At 38.1% G+C, this 14,634-nt stretch overlaps 1 protein-coding gene across 2 annotated transcripts in view; it reads left to right on the forward strand.

Moving 5' to 3' along the window:
• Window positions 1–14,634, forward strand: part of LOC100247154 (BEACH domain-containing protein C2) — a 62,146-nt gene that overhangs the window by 37,912 nt on the left and 9,600 nt on the right. For both annotated transcript variants that reach the window (XM_002270739.4, XM_019225605.2), the window contains exons 12-28: window positions 1,576–1,660; window positions 1,878–2,072; window positions 2,332–2,877; window positions 2,964–3,107; window positions 3,257–3,739; window positions 4,581–4,720; window positions 5,168–5,237; window positions 5,326–5,409; window positions 5,590–5,646; window positions 5,742–5,810; window positions 5,899–5,985; window positions 6,069–6,185; window positions 7,979–8,128; window positions 8,320–8,404; window positions 8,508–8,628; window positions 8,784–8,880; window positions 8,960–9,073. In XM_002270739.4, coding sequence (XP_002270775.1) covers window positions 1,576–1,660; window positions 1,878–2,072; window positions 2,332–2,877; window positions 2,964–3,107; window positions 3,257–3,739; window positions 4,581–4,720; window positions 5,168–5,237; window positions 5,326–5,409; window positions 5,590–5,646; window positions 5,742–5,810; window positions 5,899–5,985; window positions 6,069–6,185; window positions 7,979–8,128; window positions 8,320–8,404; window positions 8,508–8,628; window positions 8,784–8,880; window positions 8,960–9,073 — 2,644 coding nt within the window. The remainder of the gene's footprint in view (window positions 1–1,575; window positions 1,661–1,877; window positions 2,073–2,331; window positions 2,878–2,963; window positions 3,108–3,256; window positions 3,740–4,580; window positions 4,721–5,167; window positions 5,238–5,325; window positions 5,410–5,589; window positions 5,647–5,741; window positions 5,811–5,898; window positions 5,986–6,068; window positions 6,186–7,978; window positions 8,129–8,319; window positions 8,405–8,507; window positions 8,629–8,783; window positions 8,881–8,959; window positions 9,074–14,634) is intronic.

Genomic DNA, 14,634 nt, shown 5'->3' on the forward strand with positions numbered 1-14,634 from the left:
CCTAACCAGGGACAACATATTTTTTTAATCAAACTTCTTTTCTCCTCTTCTTATTTCTCTTGTTTGTCATTATTTTATATTTATTCTTTTATGGGTATTACTATTAAATATCTTTGCAGAGCGTTTCATTCTTTTCATTTTGTATTCTAGATTTAATCAGTCAACGGCCCAATTCTACCATATCCTGAAATTCATGTTGTTAAAAAGCATGGATTCATGCTGTGCATCTGATGGCGAAAACATTATATACTTTTTGTTATTAGTATTACTGCATTAGACATTCGTGGAATCTCATGAAGCTTTCCAGGGTAGGTGACATGACTTTGACACTTTTTTCCTCATTATCCAGCCAAAGTTGTATCTTCATTTCAAACTTGAGAGATGACTCAACACATCTCTAACATAGTTTTATTTCCTTCGATTTTCATGTTCTCCCTCTGAAGCATCCAACTTTCTTTAGCCTCATTTAGGTTTGATTATGTTTGTTCAAAATCATGTCAATTGGCAAAATATCATTTTAACATCTCCTACAACTACTAGAGGGTTTTTGCCAATGTAAACATTTTAATATATCTTTCATAGTTCCACAGAACCCCAAAATTTCATATCTCCACTAAAAATTCTCACAATTTTTTCTTAACATGTTGCGTAAAGTATGGCTAGTCCTACTCATCATTGTCTTCTTCTTCTTAATGTGCATTATTAGACAACCCTGAAAATGCATTTCTGTCACCTGCTCAGGCTTAGCCATGTCTTCTAATTTCCCTCATTGTGCAAAATTTAGTTAAGCAGTACAGATACATGTTTTTTTGATAGGTAAAAGAGAAAAGATATTAAAAGCACCTAAAAAGAGATGCACCGATGTACACGGCAGTACAAATGCTGGGCATATCTTGATCCCATAGTCTCTCTCTCTCTCTCTCTCTCTCTTTCTCTTTCTCTTTCTCTTTCTCTCTCTCTCAGACGCACGCACTAAAACAAAGTGTGTGGGCATATAGATTTGACTTGCACACTTCTTTCTCCCCACAGTTACTCAATTTCTGAATTCTACCACTAAGAATAATGCCTACGGCTTACTTCCGTACCTTTCATAAAGCATAACCTAAACATTAAATGATAATAATTGTTTTAAGTAGACCAGCAGCGTGTTCCATACAATATGTTTATTTTGGTGAGAGATTCTCATGTAGTATGAATAAAACAAATTTAGAAAATGGAAATAAAAATAGAAGAACTAATATCAGTTATACACATGAGATTCTCACGAAGTATGAATAAAACAATTTTTTTTTTTAAAAAAAAAGAACTAGAAGAACTAATATCAATTATGCACACACAGAGACAAGTGCACACACGTATTCATAATGGTATGCTTTTGTGTGTGTGGGTATCATTTATTAATTTATTTAAATGGAAGTTATACAGTTTCTAAAATGAATAGTAGCTATCTCTTGTAAAATAATTTTGATCAAATTGTACTTATATTGGCTAGTATTGATTCTTTGGTTGCAAATACAGTTTTGTGCTATATTTAGTATGGATACATTAAGCTAATTTGTAGTTAATGATGCACAGTGTTCTTTCACCTGTTCTAAACATGCCAATTTCAGAGTCCAAGAGACAAAGAGTGTTGGTTGCATCTTGCGTCCTTTACTCTGAGGTTAGTTTCAGATTTTGCTTGCCTGATATATAAATAATTTAACTTTGTTTCATGCTGTTTATTGATGCCATCTCTGTTGAACTCTGAATTTTTCTTGTGAAAATTGAATATTGCTCTCCTTTCACTTGCTCCATGGAAATGGTGCCACACTGCTGGTGTCACCCTTATTGGAGGTAATTGTTTATCTAAGTACATTATTATGACCTATCTGATGCAGGTGTGGCATGCAGTTAGCAGGGACAGAAAGCCACTTCGCAAACAGTACTTAGAAGCTATTTTACCGCCATTTGTTGCCATTTTGAGAAGGTGGCGGCCACTTCTGGCTGGAATTCATGAACTTGCTACTGCAGATGGTCTCAATCCTCTGATTGTCGATGACCGTGCATTGGCAGCAGATGCATTGCCTATAGAGGTTACTGGAATGAACTCTGCTTTTCGTTTTCCCCTTTTTGTTTGTTTGTTTGTTCCTTTTTTTGGAATTTTTTGGTCATTCATTTGCTTCTCTTTTAATTCATGGAACATGCCTCTGCATTTGTTTATTGCACACATGCTTGTGTCAAGCACAAGTTTATTGAAACCATGCATATATTGAGCTCAAATCATCTGTTCTATTTACTTACAATCATTTTTTTGCTTCATGGTTTTAGGCCTTCTAATTAAATTTCTTTCAGGCTGCTCTCGCCATGATCTCTTCAGACTGGGCTGCCGCTTTTGCGTCACCACCAGCTGCAATGGCATTAGCGATGATTGCTGCTGGGGCTGGTGGTGGGGAAACAACAGCACCTGCTAGAACGACATATCTTAGGCGTGACTCCTCAGTACTTGAGCGGAAAACAGTTAGGCTTCATACATTTTCAAGCTTTCAAAAGCCTTTGGAGCTACCTAGCAAATCGCCAGCCACTCCAAAGGACAAAGCTGCGGCAAAAGCTGCTGCCTTGGCTGCTGCTCGTGATCTTGAACGCAATGCAAAGATTGGTTCTGGGAGGGGTCTCAGTGCTGTAGCTATGGCAACATCTGCGCAAAGAAGGAACACAAGCGACATGGAACGTGTGAGGAGATGGAATGTTTCTGATGCGATGGGAACTGCCTGGATGGAATGCTTGCAGTCAGCTGATACAAGATCAGTATACGGAAAAGATTTCAATAATCTATCCTATAAATTTGTTGCAGTCCTTGTTGCAAGTTTTGCTTTAGCAAGAAACATGCAACGGTCAGAGGTACAATTAGTGCTTCTCTGGTGGTTTCAATTGCTTATTAAAGTATACCAGAATTATTGTGATTTTTCTAATTCTTTTACTTTTAGATTGACAGACGCACACAGGTTGTTGTAGTTTCTCGACATCATCTATGCTCTGGAATTCGTGCATGGCGGAAACTCATTCATAATTTGATTGAGATGAAGTGTCTTTTTGGGCCATTTGGGGACCATCTATGCAACCCTGACCGTGTATGTTGCGACATCATTTGCTTTGTAATGCTATGGCATCCTAATGTTGCTATGCTTGCCTGTAAAAAAATGGCATCCTAATTTTCCTAAATTCATGTTCACTCTTCAGCTTTTGAAGGTCTTACACCCTTGAGTTCCACTACTTGTAGGTTTTCTGGAAGCTAGATTTCATGGAAAGTTCTGCAAGGATGCGACAATGTTTAAGGAGGAATTACAAAGGGTCTGATCATTTTGGTGCTGCAGCTAATTTTGAAGATCATATGGATATGAAGCACGATAGGGAAAATGTCATAGATCCATCTAATGCTCCGATTCTTGCAGCAGAAGCAATCTCAATGGGAGGAATAAATGAAGAGGATGAGCAGGCAGATATTGATAATTTGGTAGAGAGTGAGGCAATTGATATGGAGCAGAATGGGAAGAATCAGCCAAAGTCATCTGGAATGGCTGAGCAGCCCCCGCAAGCATCAACAGAATATATAGATACTCCAATTGCTAATAACCAAGATGTGGTCCAAGGTCCATCAGCAGTTGCCCCTGGATATGTTCCAAGTGAACTTGATGAAAGAATTGTTCTTGAGCTTTCTTCATCAATGGTCCGACCATTGAGGGTTGTACGAGGAACCTTTCAAGTAAGTTTTATGTACCCAAACCATTACACCCATTCTTATTTTTTGGACCCAAACTCTGATAGGCTAAGCTTTGTTCTAGCTGGGAGTTTGGCCTTCAATCACCTGACCCAAACTCTGCAGGCCCTGCAAGAATACACTAGCATAACACCAGCAAAAACACTCCAAGGAGAAAGTTACTTTAGTCTTCAAGAAGAGAAGGATTAGGGTTTCTTTTTCTTTTGTTCTTTTGTTTGTGTGTGTGTGCCTCTTGCTTGAAGATGATGACTCTTTTATACCTCTTCTTAATCTCAGTTACTTCACCTGTAGGCAGGTTTAACTGCTTCCAGCTAGTCATGGAACCATTTTATTGATTCGAGGGAAATGGTTGTTTGTAAGTTCTAGAAGATGAGTCAATTTTGGGGTTCTTCTATTCCAGCTTACATGTGTGCTCAAGTATGGGTGTTCCTTGGACTGTTATGATTCTGTTGTCTAAATTTGCTTTGTTAGCTGTAGTCATGGCTGGGTTGTTTTGCCCAAGGCCTTTATCTTGAGTTCCTATCTATCTGGTTTCTGAGTTTCTCATGGTTTAGCCCTTAAATGTTCAGGCTTGGATCTGATGTAATGAAATTTTAGGGTTGTCACTTCATGTCTTGAAATAGACATGGGAGAGCAGAACTAAGGAAATATCTGATTTTCGGATCAAGGGCTTCCAATTTGAAATCTGAGTGCCAACATTTCCAATTATGTTATCAGTAATAGTTGGCCCTTTTGTATCATTAATTCGTCTCAATGAATTTGATTATCTTACAGTACTCATATTTATTTCAAGATACTGAACATGAGAACTAAAATCTTGTGTCAGATAACAACAAGACGAATCAATTTCATAGTTGATAACACTGAGTGCAATGGGGATGGGTTGGATTGCAGTTCAGAAATTAGAGATCAAGAAAAGGATAGAAGCTGGTTGATGTCTTCCCTTCATCAGATATTTAGCAGAAGGTGAGATATCAAGAGATGGTTTATCATGATAAATGTTAGTATTTATGTTCTCTTGTTAATGTTGGAGAAAATGCCAGAGAGGACATTATCAAATAGACCTGAAGCACACATACTACACCCTCAAGAAATAAATGTTAGTATTCATATAATTAGAATATACCTCCAATCAAAAAAATATAATTAGAATATACCTTACTCTCTGTCTTTTCAGTAATTAAATATAGATATTAATTATGAGGTTATAGATTTACCATGAATCTGTCTGTAAGGAAGGGCCCCTTTCTCAACAGTTTACACCACCAGCACATTGAGATGCTTAACCACCAGCCCTTTGTCTGTAACTTGAAGGGTATTGCCTGTTTGAATATTATACTTTCCTGATTCTGATTTATTCTGTTTTGTCTTTGATAATTCTTAACCTTCCTTACTGGTTTATTGTTTTTACAGATATCTCCTGAGAAGAAGCGCACTAGAATTATTTATGATTGACCGGTCAAACTTCTTCTTTGATTTTGGGGTATCTGTTTGAACTGTGCACTTGTCATTTCCTTTGCTTTGTGCTTATTTAAATGCAAACATGCTGATGGTTTCTATCCTCCCTCCAGAGCACTGAAGGAAGGAGAAATGCATATCGAGCTATAGTTCAAGCACGTCCTCTTCAATTGAGCAATATTTATCTAGCAACACAGGTTTGTACCTTGCCATGCCTTAGTTATTTGTTATTAATAGACAGCTTTTGAAGAATATATTCATCCAGGCTGGTTTATCTTAAAGCTGATGACAATAATATCAGCCCTTTTGATTTGTAATGGCACCTCAGAAACTCTTTTATCTATTTATGTACTTGTTTATTTGTTTTTATTCTGTAGAGACCTGAACAGCTTCTGAAGAGAACTCAGCTTATGGAGCGTTGGGCTAGGTGGGAGGTAAGAGAAACTGTCTCATGTATCAAATCTGTGATATTATATTTTCTAAAGCTCCTCTCTCTCTCACACAAGCCACAATTATGACCATTCTGCAGATTAGCAACTTTGAATATCTAATGCAACTCAATACACTGGCTGGACGTAGTTATAATGACATAACTCAGGTGATTTTTCTAGATAACTACCTGTCAATGTCTAACAATTCAATGCACTGGCTGAACTTCTTTGATCGATTTTGTTTTCCTTTTTCAGTATCCTGTTTTCCCATGGATTCTCTCTGATTACAGTTCAAAGTATTTGGATCTTGCTGACCCTTCTTCTTACCGAGATCTTTCAAAGGTTATGTAATTTAAAAATTTATCCTTTACCACCCATATACCCACTCTTTTTTTCTGACATTTTGGCCTTATACATCCTTGCAGCCTGTTGGTGCTTTGAATCCTGATCGGCTGACAAAATTCCAAGAGAGATACTCCAGCTTTGATGATCCTATCATTCCCAAGTTCCACTATGGTTCACATTACTCAAGTGCTGGAACAGTAGGTTTTCCATTAATTTATCTTTGGAAGTGTTTCCTGACAGGGGTCAGAGTCACACATTTTCTGTACTCATTTCATAAGTTTGGTTGGAGTTTGTAGTGTGTTCAAGTTTATGCACTTTTAGATGGCTTCCATGTTTCTGGTCATTATATTGCAAATCAAGTCTCTATTGTCCCCTAAGCATGTTTAAGCATTGGCACCCTAGAATCTCTATGTTCATTGGCTATGACATACCTAAATTTGACCATGTTTGATTTCTCAGTTTGATTTACATGAGGAAGAAGAATGCTGTCTGCTTGATTATAGTTGGGTGACTAATGGTCAAACCTGAAGGATAATGTAATTTCCAGCCTTTTTGTGTGACATATAAATGACACAACTGTCAAGCCAGAGGAGAAATATAATTGGATATCACACACTGGATATGCTCATGGAGCACAAATTCCAAACAAAATATACTAATAACTAGCTGAAATCATGACTCTCAAGAGTAATTCAAGAAAGATGAGATTTGAAATTTGCAAACCAAAGTCAAATTGACTGAAATTTAAGCAACTTGGGACATTCCAACCCAACCTATGGATTAGCATGGATTAATGGTTTTAGATCTTACATTCTTCCTGGGTTCAGAATTCTAAGCTGGCATTGGGTTATGGCCTTTAGTTTAGACATCAGGCAACCAGGTCCTATTGAACCCTGAACCAATTTATGCTGTTAGCATTAGATGCATACTTTTCATAGAATGTGAATATTATAGACAATTTTAATTGAGAGGTCCTAACCTAGTTGGTTTATCAGTTATTTGCTTCATATCATTATTATTTTTTTCTTTTATTTTGTAATTTGATTAATATAATTAATTTTTATTGTCTAATATGACAAGTTTTTTCAATTCTTTAATTGATATTTTCTTTTGTAAGGCATGCCCTAAAGGCACATTTGATGTGATCTATGTAGGAGCCAATCGACTAGCATAGTAATATCACTTGTGACTTGGATCGTTTGGTTAATTAGTGAAGTAGTGTGACTTGTGACTTGGATTGTTCAGTGAAAATCAGGGATGATTTTATGAAAGGAAAGAATAGTATTGAAAAACTTATTTTGATGCACTTTAATTGGGTCTTTTGAGGTTGGGCACAGGTATCAGTTATCCAATAGAGGTTATCCATCAGTGTGTATCATTCCCTCTTTCAATTCTAATATTTTAAGTTTCCTATCTCCATTTCCCTAAGGTCCCCATTGCCTAACACTCCTTGGCTAAAATAAAGCTTATTTGGCCACATTGAGTGAGGCCTTATGTGTGACAAGTATGTTGTTTTCAGGCTTTTGCACTCATATAAGTTTGCTTCATGCTGTGGCCAACATAAAGCTATTTTGGCCACATGGAGTGAGACCTTATGTGTGACAAGTATGTTATTTCATGCTTTTTGCAAACATACAAGTTTGCATGTGATTACTCATTAATGTAATTGATAACAGCTGGCAGTTTTTCAGACCTGCATAATAAATTAAATTTGCCAAATAGTTCATCTAGTGTTGCATTGGGCCCTGGAGGCATTTTTTACTGATGAATTTGAACTAAATGTCTGTCTTAAAACTATTTTATGTTAATATCTACTTTGTTAATTTTCCCAATTGAATACTTCCCCTTCTTATCTGTTGATGTTTATTATTTATATTCTATGTGTGTTTGAATTGAATATAATTTGGTGAATATCTTTTTACTAGGTAGAACTATATTAATTAAATGCTGAGACAGTGGTTTTGTATGATTGATGGTGCTTCTTCTACAGGTGTTGTATTATCTTACTAGAGTGGAACCATTTACTACTCTTTCAATTCAACTACAAGGTGGCAAATTTGATCATGCGGACAGGATGTTTTCAGATATTGGCTCTACTTGGAATGGAGTGCTTGAGGACATGAGTGATGTGAAAGAATTGGTATGTGTTTGTCTGAAATTTTACAGAAGCGCCATTTATTTGTTCATATGCCATATGGTTTGACTTTGAGCTCCTCAAGTGGTTGTCAGTGCTTTTGTCTCTTCTGATATTCTTTTATGTTAATTGCTGAATGTGGTTACTACATCTCCTTTTTTACAAGAGCTAATATATGCCTTTTCATAACCTCTTAGGTTCCTGAGCTGTTCTACCTCCCTGAGATCTTAACCAATGAAAATTCAATTGATTTTGGTACAACACAACTTGGGGGAAAGCTTGGTATGTACTTGTAATTAATTTTTACCAGTCATACCTAAATGATTAAGTTTCTTATCACTCTGAAGTTGAAAATTTTCTATTTTATTCAAATTTATCATTTCAGATTCTGTAAAACTTCCTCCTTGGGCTGAGAACCCAGTTGATTTTATTCATAAGCACCGGATGGCTCTTGAGAGTGAGCATGTCTCTGCACATTTGCATGAATGGATTGATCTCATATTTGGGTAAGTTTTATTATCTTTATTGGACAAAAATTAATTTTCACCTTCATTTCTATTCTTGTGTTTTCATTCTGTGATTTTCCTTCTTTTTGTTGCAACAATGATAGAAGTAAAAAATGATGGTCTTGCTTTAAATCAACTTTTTGTGGAACATTCAGGTACAAGCAGCGAGGAAAAGAGGCCATATTGGCAAATAATGTTTTCTTTTACATTACCTATGAAGGAACCGTTGATGTCGATAAAATAACAGACCCAGTAAGTTCCATGTCTGCACTTATAGTGTTTCTTCAATTTGGATATTTTGCTTACTTTTTCCCATAAATATCATTAAAAGGTACAACAGCGAGCTACACAAGATCAGATTGCTTACTTTGGACAAACCCCATCCCAACTTCTAACTACCCCTCACTTGAAGAAGATGCGGTTAGCAGATGTTCTTCATTTGCAGGTAACTCTTGATTCATCTTGACTGAACCCCTATATTTTGATGTTTGATGTGGCAGTGCATAGATGTGTATCTACATGAGTGTGCAGTTTCTTGTTTTCGTTGTGTAGATTTTGTGTGTAACTGCTAATTAAGCCATCCAGAAAGAAAAGGAAATTAAAAGTGAACTTGGAGTGCGATACAGGAATACAATAAAAATGAAAAATTAAAAATAAAAGTGAGAGTTCAAGGAATTGTAATAAGAAAATAGAATTAGTAGTAACCTTACAAGAAAACATTCTACTAGATGGGAGAAGATTGAGGCAAATTGTTCTATCTGAAAGAATAATTGATAATGAGAATTGATCTTAGAGGGCTCTGGTTTTTGGTGTTTCCTCTTTTCGTTTAATATACTTCTTTTACTTATCAAAAAAAAAAAATTGATAATGAGAATTGATCCATCAATATTGTGAGTACTCAATATGTAGGAGCTTTGGTTCCAAATTCTGTTAGCAGCTGTCCAAATAAGTCTGCATGTTTTGTTCAGTAAAACTAAGTAAAATAGATTGAGGCACCTCAGAGATTTCCCTAAACCATAAAGATAGGAATTTTAAAGGGTGATAATTGTGGCTGGATGGTAAAAAATGGGCAACAAACAGATTTTGAAAGTGCAGGAAGTAGGAGAAGATACGAAGATACCTTAGTTTGGAGAGAGGATAGGAAATGAAACTTCATTGTCAAGTTGTACCACAGTTCTTTGTGTGTTGATTCCAAATATGGGGCTCTCAATCTCCTCTAGATCTCGCTTTTTTCACTTGGGAAGCAATATGGGGGAAGATTTTAACTATAGACATGTTAATGAAGAGGGGGTGATCAATGGGTAATAGATCTAGTTCGCAAAAAGAGAGTGATGAGTCTGTTGACCACTTTCAAATTCACTATAAGAGGACAAAGGAGATATGGATCTTCCTCTTAGGAATCATTGGCTTGAAAGGAGTGTTTCCAGAGTCAATGAGAAATCTGCTCCTTGAATGGAAGTTTAAGGGAGTGGATAAGAAGAGGCACCATGTTTGGTGAAGGACTCCCTTAAGTCTGTTCCAGTGCATTTGGAAAGAGTGTAACCACCAAATCTTTTAAGGGTGAAGAGCTCTCAGAGCAGAGGTTAGAGGAGAACTTCATTACAGCCCTCTTGAATGGTCAAATGCTTTGTTAGAATTGGAAAACTTCATAATTGACTTTTTAAATAGTCTTAGCCGTGGGTAGATTAGCTTTTGAGGTTGTTTTTTGTGGATACCTGTTGGTGTCATTTGTTTGGTTTTTTTGCATCTACTACTTGTATATATAGGGCGCACTCCCCCTTTTCTTCGCACTCTTTTAATAGAATCCTCTGTTTACTTATCAAAAAAAAAAAAAAAAACTTCCAAATTTGTGAATTCTGATGTGTATAATATTGAGAATTGAGAAGCCCCTCAAAAGCACTTGAATTCGACATATTTCTTCTATTTTTTGGTGGAGGCCATAGAATGGACATCAGCTCCTAGAAAATGATGTTAGCAAAGAATCCAAAAGATGTGCTAGATTTCCAAAATGATTGTCCTAAAGCAATGAGAAAGATGATTGATGGGCAATCAAATCAGCTTAAATGGGGCTTTAGAACTTAAAAAATGGTGGTAACGCCTAAGGAGAACTTTGGTACCATGTGATACAGAAGATGAGAGCATAAAATAGATATTTTATTTAGGGCATTGCATAACATGCATACATTTGGGTCTGCAGACTGCATGTCTTTATAAGCATGAAACTATGTTGCATGGGTTTGGTTGCTGGTGTCAGGTTTGGGTATGTGTCTAGGTATCTAATCTTTCACGCCTACAAATTTTAGGATATGAGAACTCTGCTAAAAAGTTTCCTAGTAACAGATATGGACACTTGGATATGATATAATAAAAGGAGTGGGGCAAGGAAACTTTAATTAATAATCAATAAAAGAATAAATATTTTTGATAAGAACACTCCCTATTTCTTTTATTTATATATTTGATAAATTTTTTTTTTTTCTTATCCCTAATATTCTCACTCAAGTTCACTTTCTAGCAAACTGCCTTCTTCAAAAGTAATCATCTTTTAAGGAAGTTGAAATTTTTTAAAAACATAATAATAATAATAATAATATAAATCAAACAAACAACTATATCCAAAGGAAAATGGAAGTACCTGACAAGGATCTCATGCCCACATTCATGTCATGTTATGTTGACATAGGCATTCTGAATGAAGTTAAAGAGTCCAGGTATCATTGGCATAGACTATGCTATAATCTCCTTAATGCATACTGAAGTATGCTGGGTAAAGTTAAACAGTCCATGTATCATAGGCATAGACTATGCTATAATCTCCTTAACAAATACTAAGGCTATTATTATTACTATTTATAAGCAAAGAAATATGTATATGAAAAAGAATGATGTACATCACATTGCACAGGTTGTAAAAAACAGGCACATATTGACAAATCCAGTAAAGAAGGAAAAAAAAAAAAACCACATAGTCTTTCTCAACAAGATCCCAATCAATCTACAAAATCAATCAAAGTATTGAGCTTTCTTTTATATACATTCCAACCCTAGCTAGCAAATTACTTAAAAACAACCATTTCAGGTTATTCTCAGACTGCTTCTCTTCCAAATGTTCTTTGGTTTCTCTTCTAACACAAAGTCCAAAAAATCCATAGTGGAGCTGCTCACCAAACCTTCTATTGTTTTTTACCTACAAAAGGGTCGCGCTAGCTTATAAGAGTTTCTCTTACTGAGGAAAGAAGCATCCAATCTACACCAAACAAAGAGAACAACAATTGCCATAGAACCGTTGGTATGATGCTACAAAGAAGAAATGAAGAATGTGCTTGATTGATTCCCCTTTGATTTTACACAGATAGCATCTGTTCACCAGCGACCATGCTGAAGCTATTATATTTCATTTTAATATTATTTCAGTGATCTTGGTAATGGACTTATCCTTATTTTAAGTAAGGTATTATTCCAGTTTCAGTCCCAATGAAATAACACACTTTTCGCAAATGGATCTGCCTCTTGTCTGAGATCTATGATATTTATTGCTTTAACATATTCTCTTACTAAAGAAATACAATCAACAACACAGACAGATGGTAGACTATCGATAGAGGTTCCCTATATTGGAGAGTGGAAGGGGAAGTCTCTGTTTTCATAACATAAAGGATGGCATCCATACAGGTAGGGAGCAACATAAAACTTGGATGTGCAGAGAGCACTTGAAAGAGCATTGCGATTAAAAATGACTAGCATTAAATAAAATATCTAATTGATAGATTGAAGTATTAAAGGTGTTTCAATAATGTGAAATATATTGATGGCATGTACATAATTGCATTTTTATATACATGCATTTGTCCATTGTTCGTTTCAATAAAGTGTAGTACAAGAAGTTTAGATACTTGTAACTTAAATTTACTGTACTACTTGAAATCACAGCATTGTGATTTAACATATACCTATGGTTTTTGAAAAAAAGATGAGAGAGAGCGAGAGAGTGAGAGAGAGTGCCAGCGGTGAGAGTGTTAGTTGTGCGGAGAACCGGAGAAAACGGAAGATGAGCAGCTTTGGGGTGGAGTCGAAGGTCTTTGAGGTGGAAATGGTGGAGAGGGGAGGAAAATCCCAAGTAATCATAATGGAAAGTAAGAAAGGGGTGTCGTCATGGGTTCGTATGGGGTTGGCTAGTGTAGGGTCTTTCCTGGAAGGTCTGCATCAGTGCATTGAGGACGTGAAGGAAGGAAGATGGGAAAAGGGTTGGAAGGAGATGGGGAGAAGTTTCTCCTTGGTGTGCGAGGCTAATAGGGCGGGTTGTTTCCTGCGATTAGGGGTTGTCGATTCGGAGATGAAGAGATACAGCATATGTATCCTGAAGGGCAGAGGGGATAAGGGGGGTTGGTTGGCGATGGTGGAGGCTCTTCGTAAGCTGGATAATAGTTTTGATAAAAAGGAGCAACAACAAAAAGAGAGGGTATTGGGAAGATCGTTTGCGGATACGGTGAAGGGATCATGGAATAAGGGTTCTAACACCCTTCGAGTGGAGGTGAATTGGGAGGAAATAAATAGAAATCTTAGCAAATTGGAGCATTGTTTGATTGGTAGCTGGATCCCTAGCGATGCAAAAGGGGAGGACTTGGAAAGTTTGGGTTGGGAAATGGCAAAGTCCTGGGGGTTGAAAGGCAAGATGGGTTTGGCAAGCTTGGGAAAAGGACGGGCATTATTGGAGTTAGAGTTCGTGGAAGAAGCAAAGCGGGTCCTCATCTCTGGTAAAAGGGCGGTGGGAGGAGTTTAGTTGGACTTGACATGATGGAGCCCAAGGTCGGGGTGTTTGGAAGAAGGTGAGGCAAGAAAGGAAGTCTGGGTGATGATCTTGGGTCTCCCAATCTCGCTATGGGTCCTGTTTGTGCTGAGAAGGGGGGGGGGGGGGGGGGGGGGGGGATGCATGCGGTGGGTTCCTAGACATCGACCCACAGACGAAGAGTATGGAGGAACTATAGTGGGCTAGGATATTAGTAAAATCGGACGGTGAGAATCTCCCTTGTTCGCTGGAGATAGGGGTTGAGGAGGCGACCTATATCCTAACTTTATGGTGGGAGGCGATGCCATCGCTAAGGCAAGAAGCGGGGAGGAAGCGCGGGTTGTGGAGTCGTCCAAGTGGGGAGATCAGGGGTGATGCGGATGCATGTGCCGGGTCACGAGTGGAAGAGATGGCGTGTGCGGGGTTCGAGGAGCAGCGCCAGTCAGTGGATGGGACTGGACGACTGGCGCAGGAAGTGGGCTCCGATGCGATGGGCTTCCAAGCTCAAGTGGGTCTGCTGCTACGACCCTGCCCGAATGCTGGGCCATCGGCATCAGGCTTGGCTTTGAATTGGGCTGATGGGCTTTCTCTACCCTTAGAGGGTGAAGCCTCAAAGGGTGTTATGTTTGGGCCGTCGCATCCCAGGAGCTCAGGGTGGGCTGCAGGTTCTGGGCTGGCCTCTTCTTATAAGGAGAAGGCTATCCCGTCTCAGGCCCATCACATTGATAGTGGGCTCCTTTTAAAAGCCTGCCCCCCTGTTATCATCGGCCATAGCAAGGGTGGCAACCTGGAGTTAGAGTTCGTCAGACTCAGAGAGGAGGAAATTGGGAGAAGGCAGCAGCCAGACTTACACCACTCAATGGCAGATAGGGTGCTAGAGGAAGAAGCCGCGAGGTATGGGTTGGTTATGAATTTGGGGGGTTTGAGGGCACAAGGGTCTTCCTCTTCTAACTTCTTTTATTTTGGTCGAACTCCGGAGAGGGAGTTTTACGACTATTCTGGGGCGCGAAGGGAGGACATTCAGGAAGGAAGTGGGTTACGAAGATCAAATGCAGAAGAGCACGTCGGGAAAGGGGATGGCTGTTGGGACTTGGTAGAGGTCAACAGTGTCGATCCCTTGGAAAGAAATTCGGGGTGGACTTTAGGCCAGACTGAAGCCCAAGAGGGAAGGAAGGAAAAGCAACTTGATTGGGAGGAGAATAGTCTGGTTAAGTTCAGCC

Source organism: Vitis vinifera, chromosome 15 (assembly GCF_030704535.1).
Source record: "Vitis vinifera cultivar Pinot Noir 40024 chromosome 15, ASM3070453v1".
In the NCBI taxonomy this organism is placed as follows: domain Eukaryota; kingdom Viridiplantae; phylum Streptophyta; class Magnoliopsida; order Vitales; family Vitaceae; genus Vitis; species Vitis vinifera.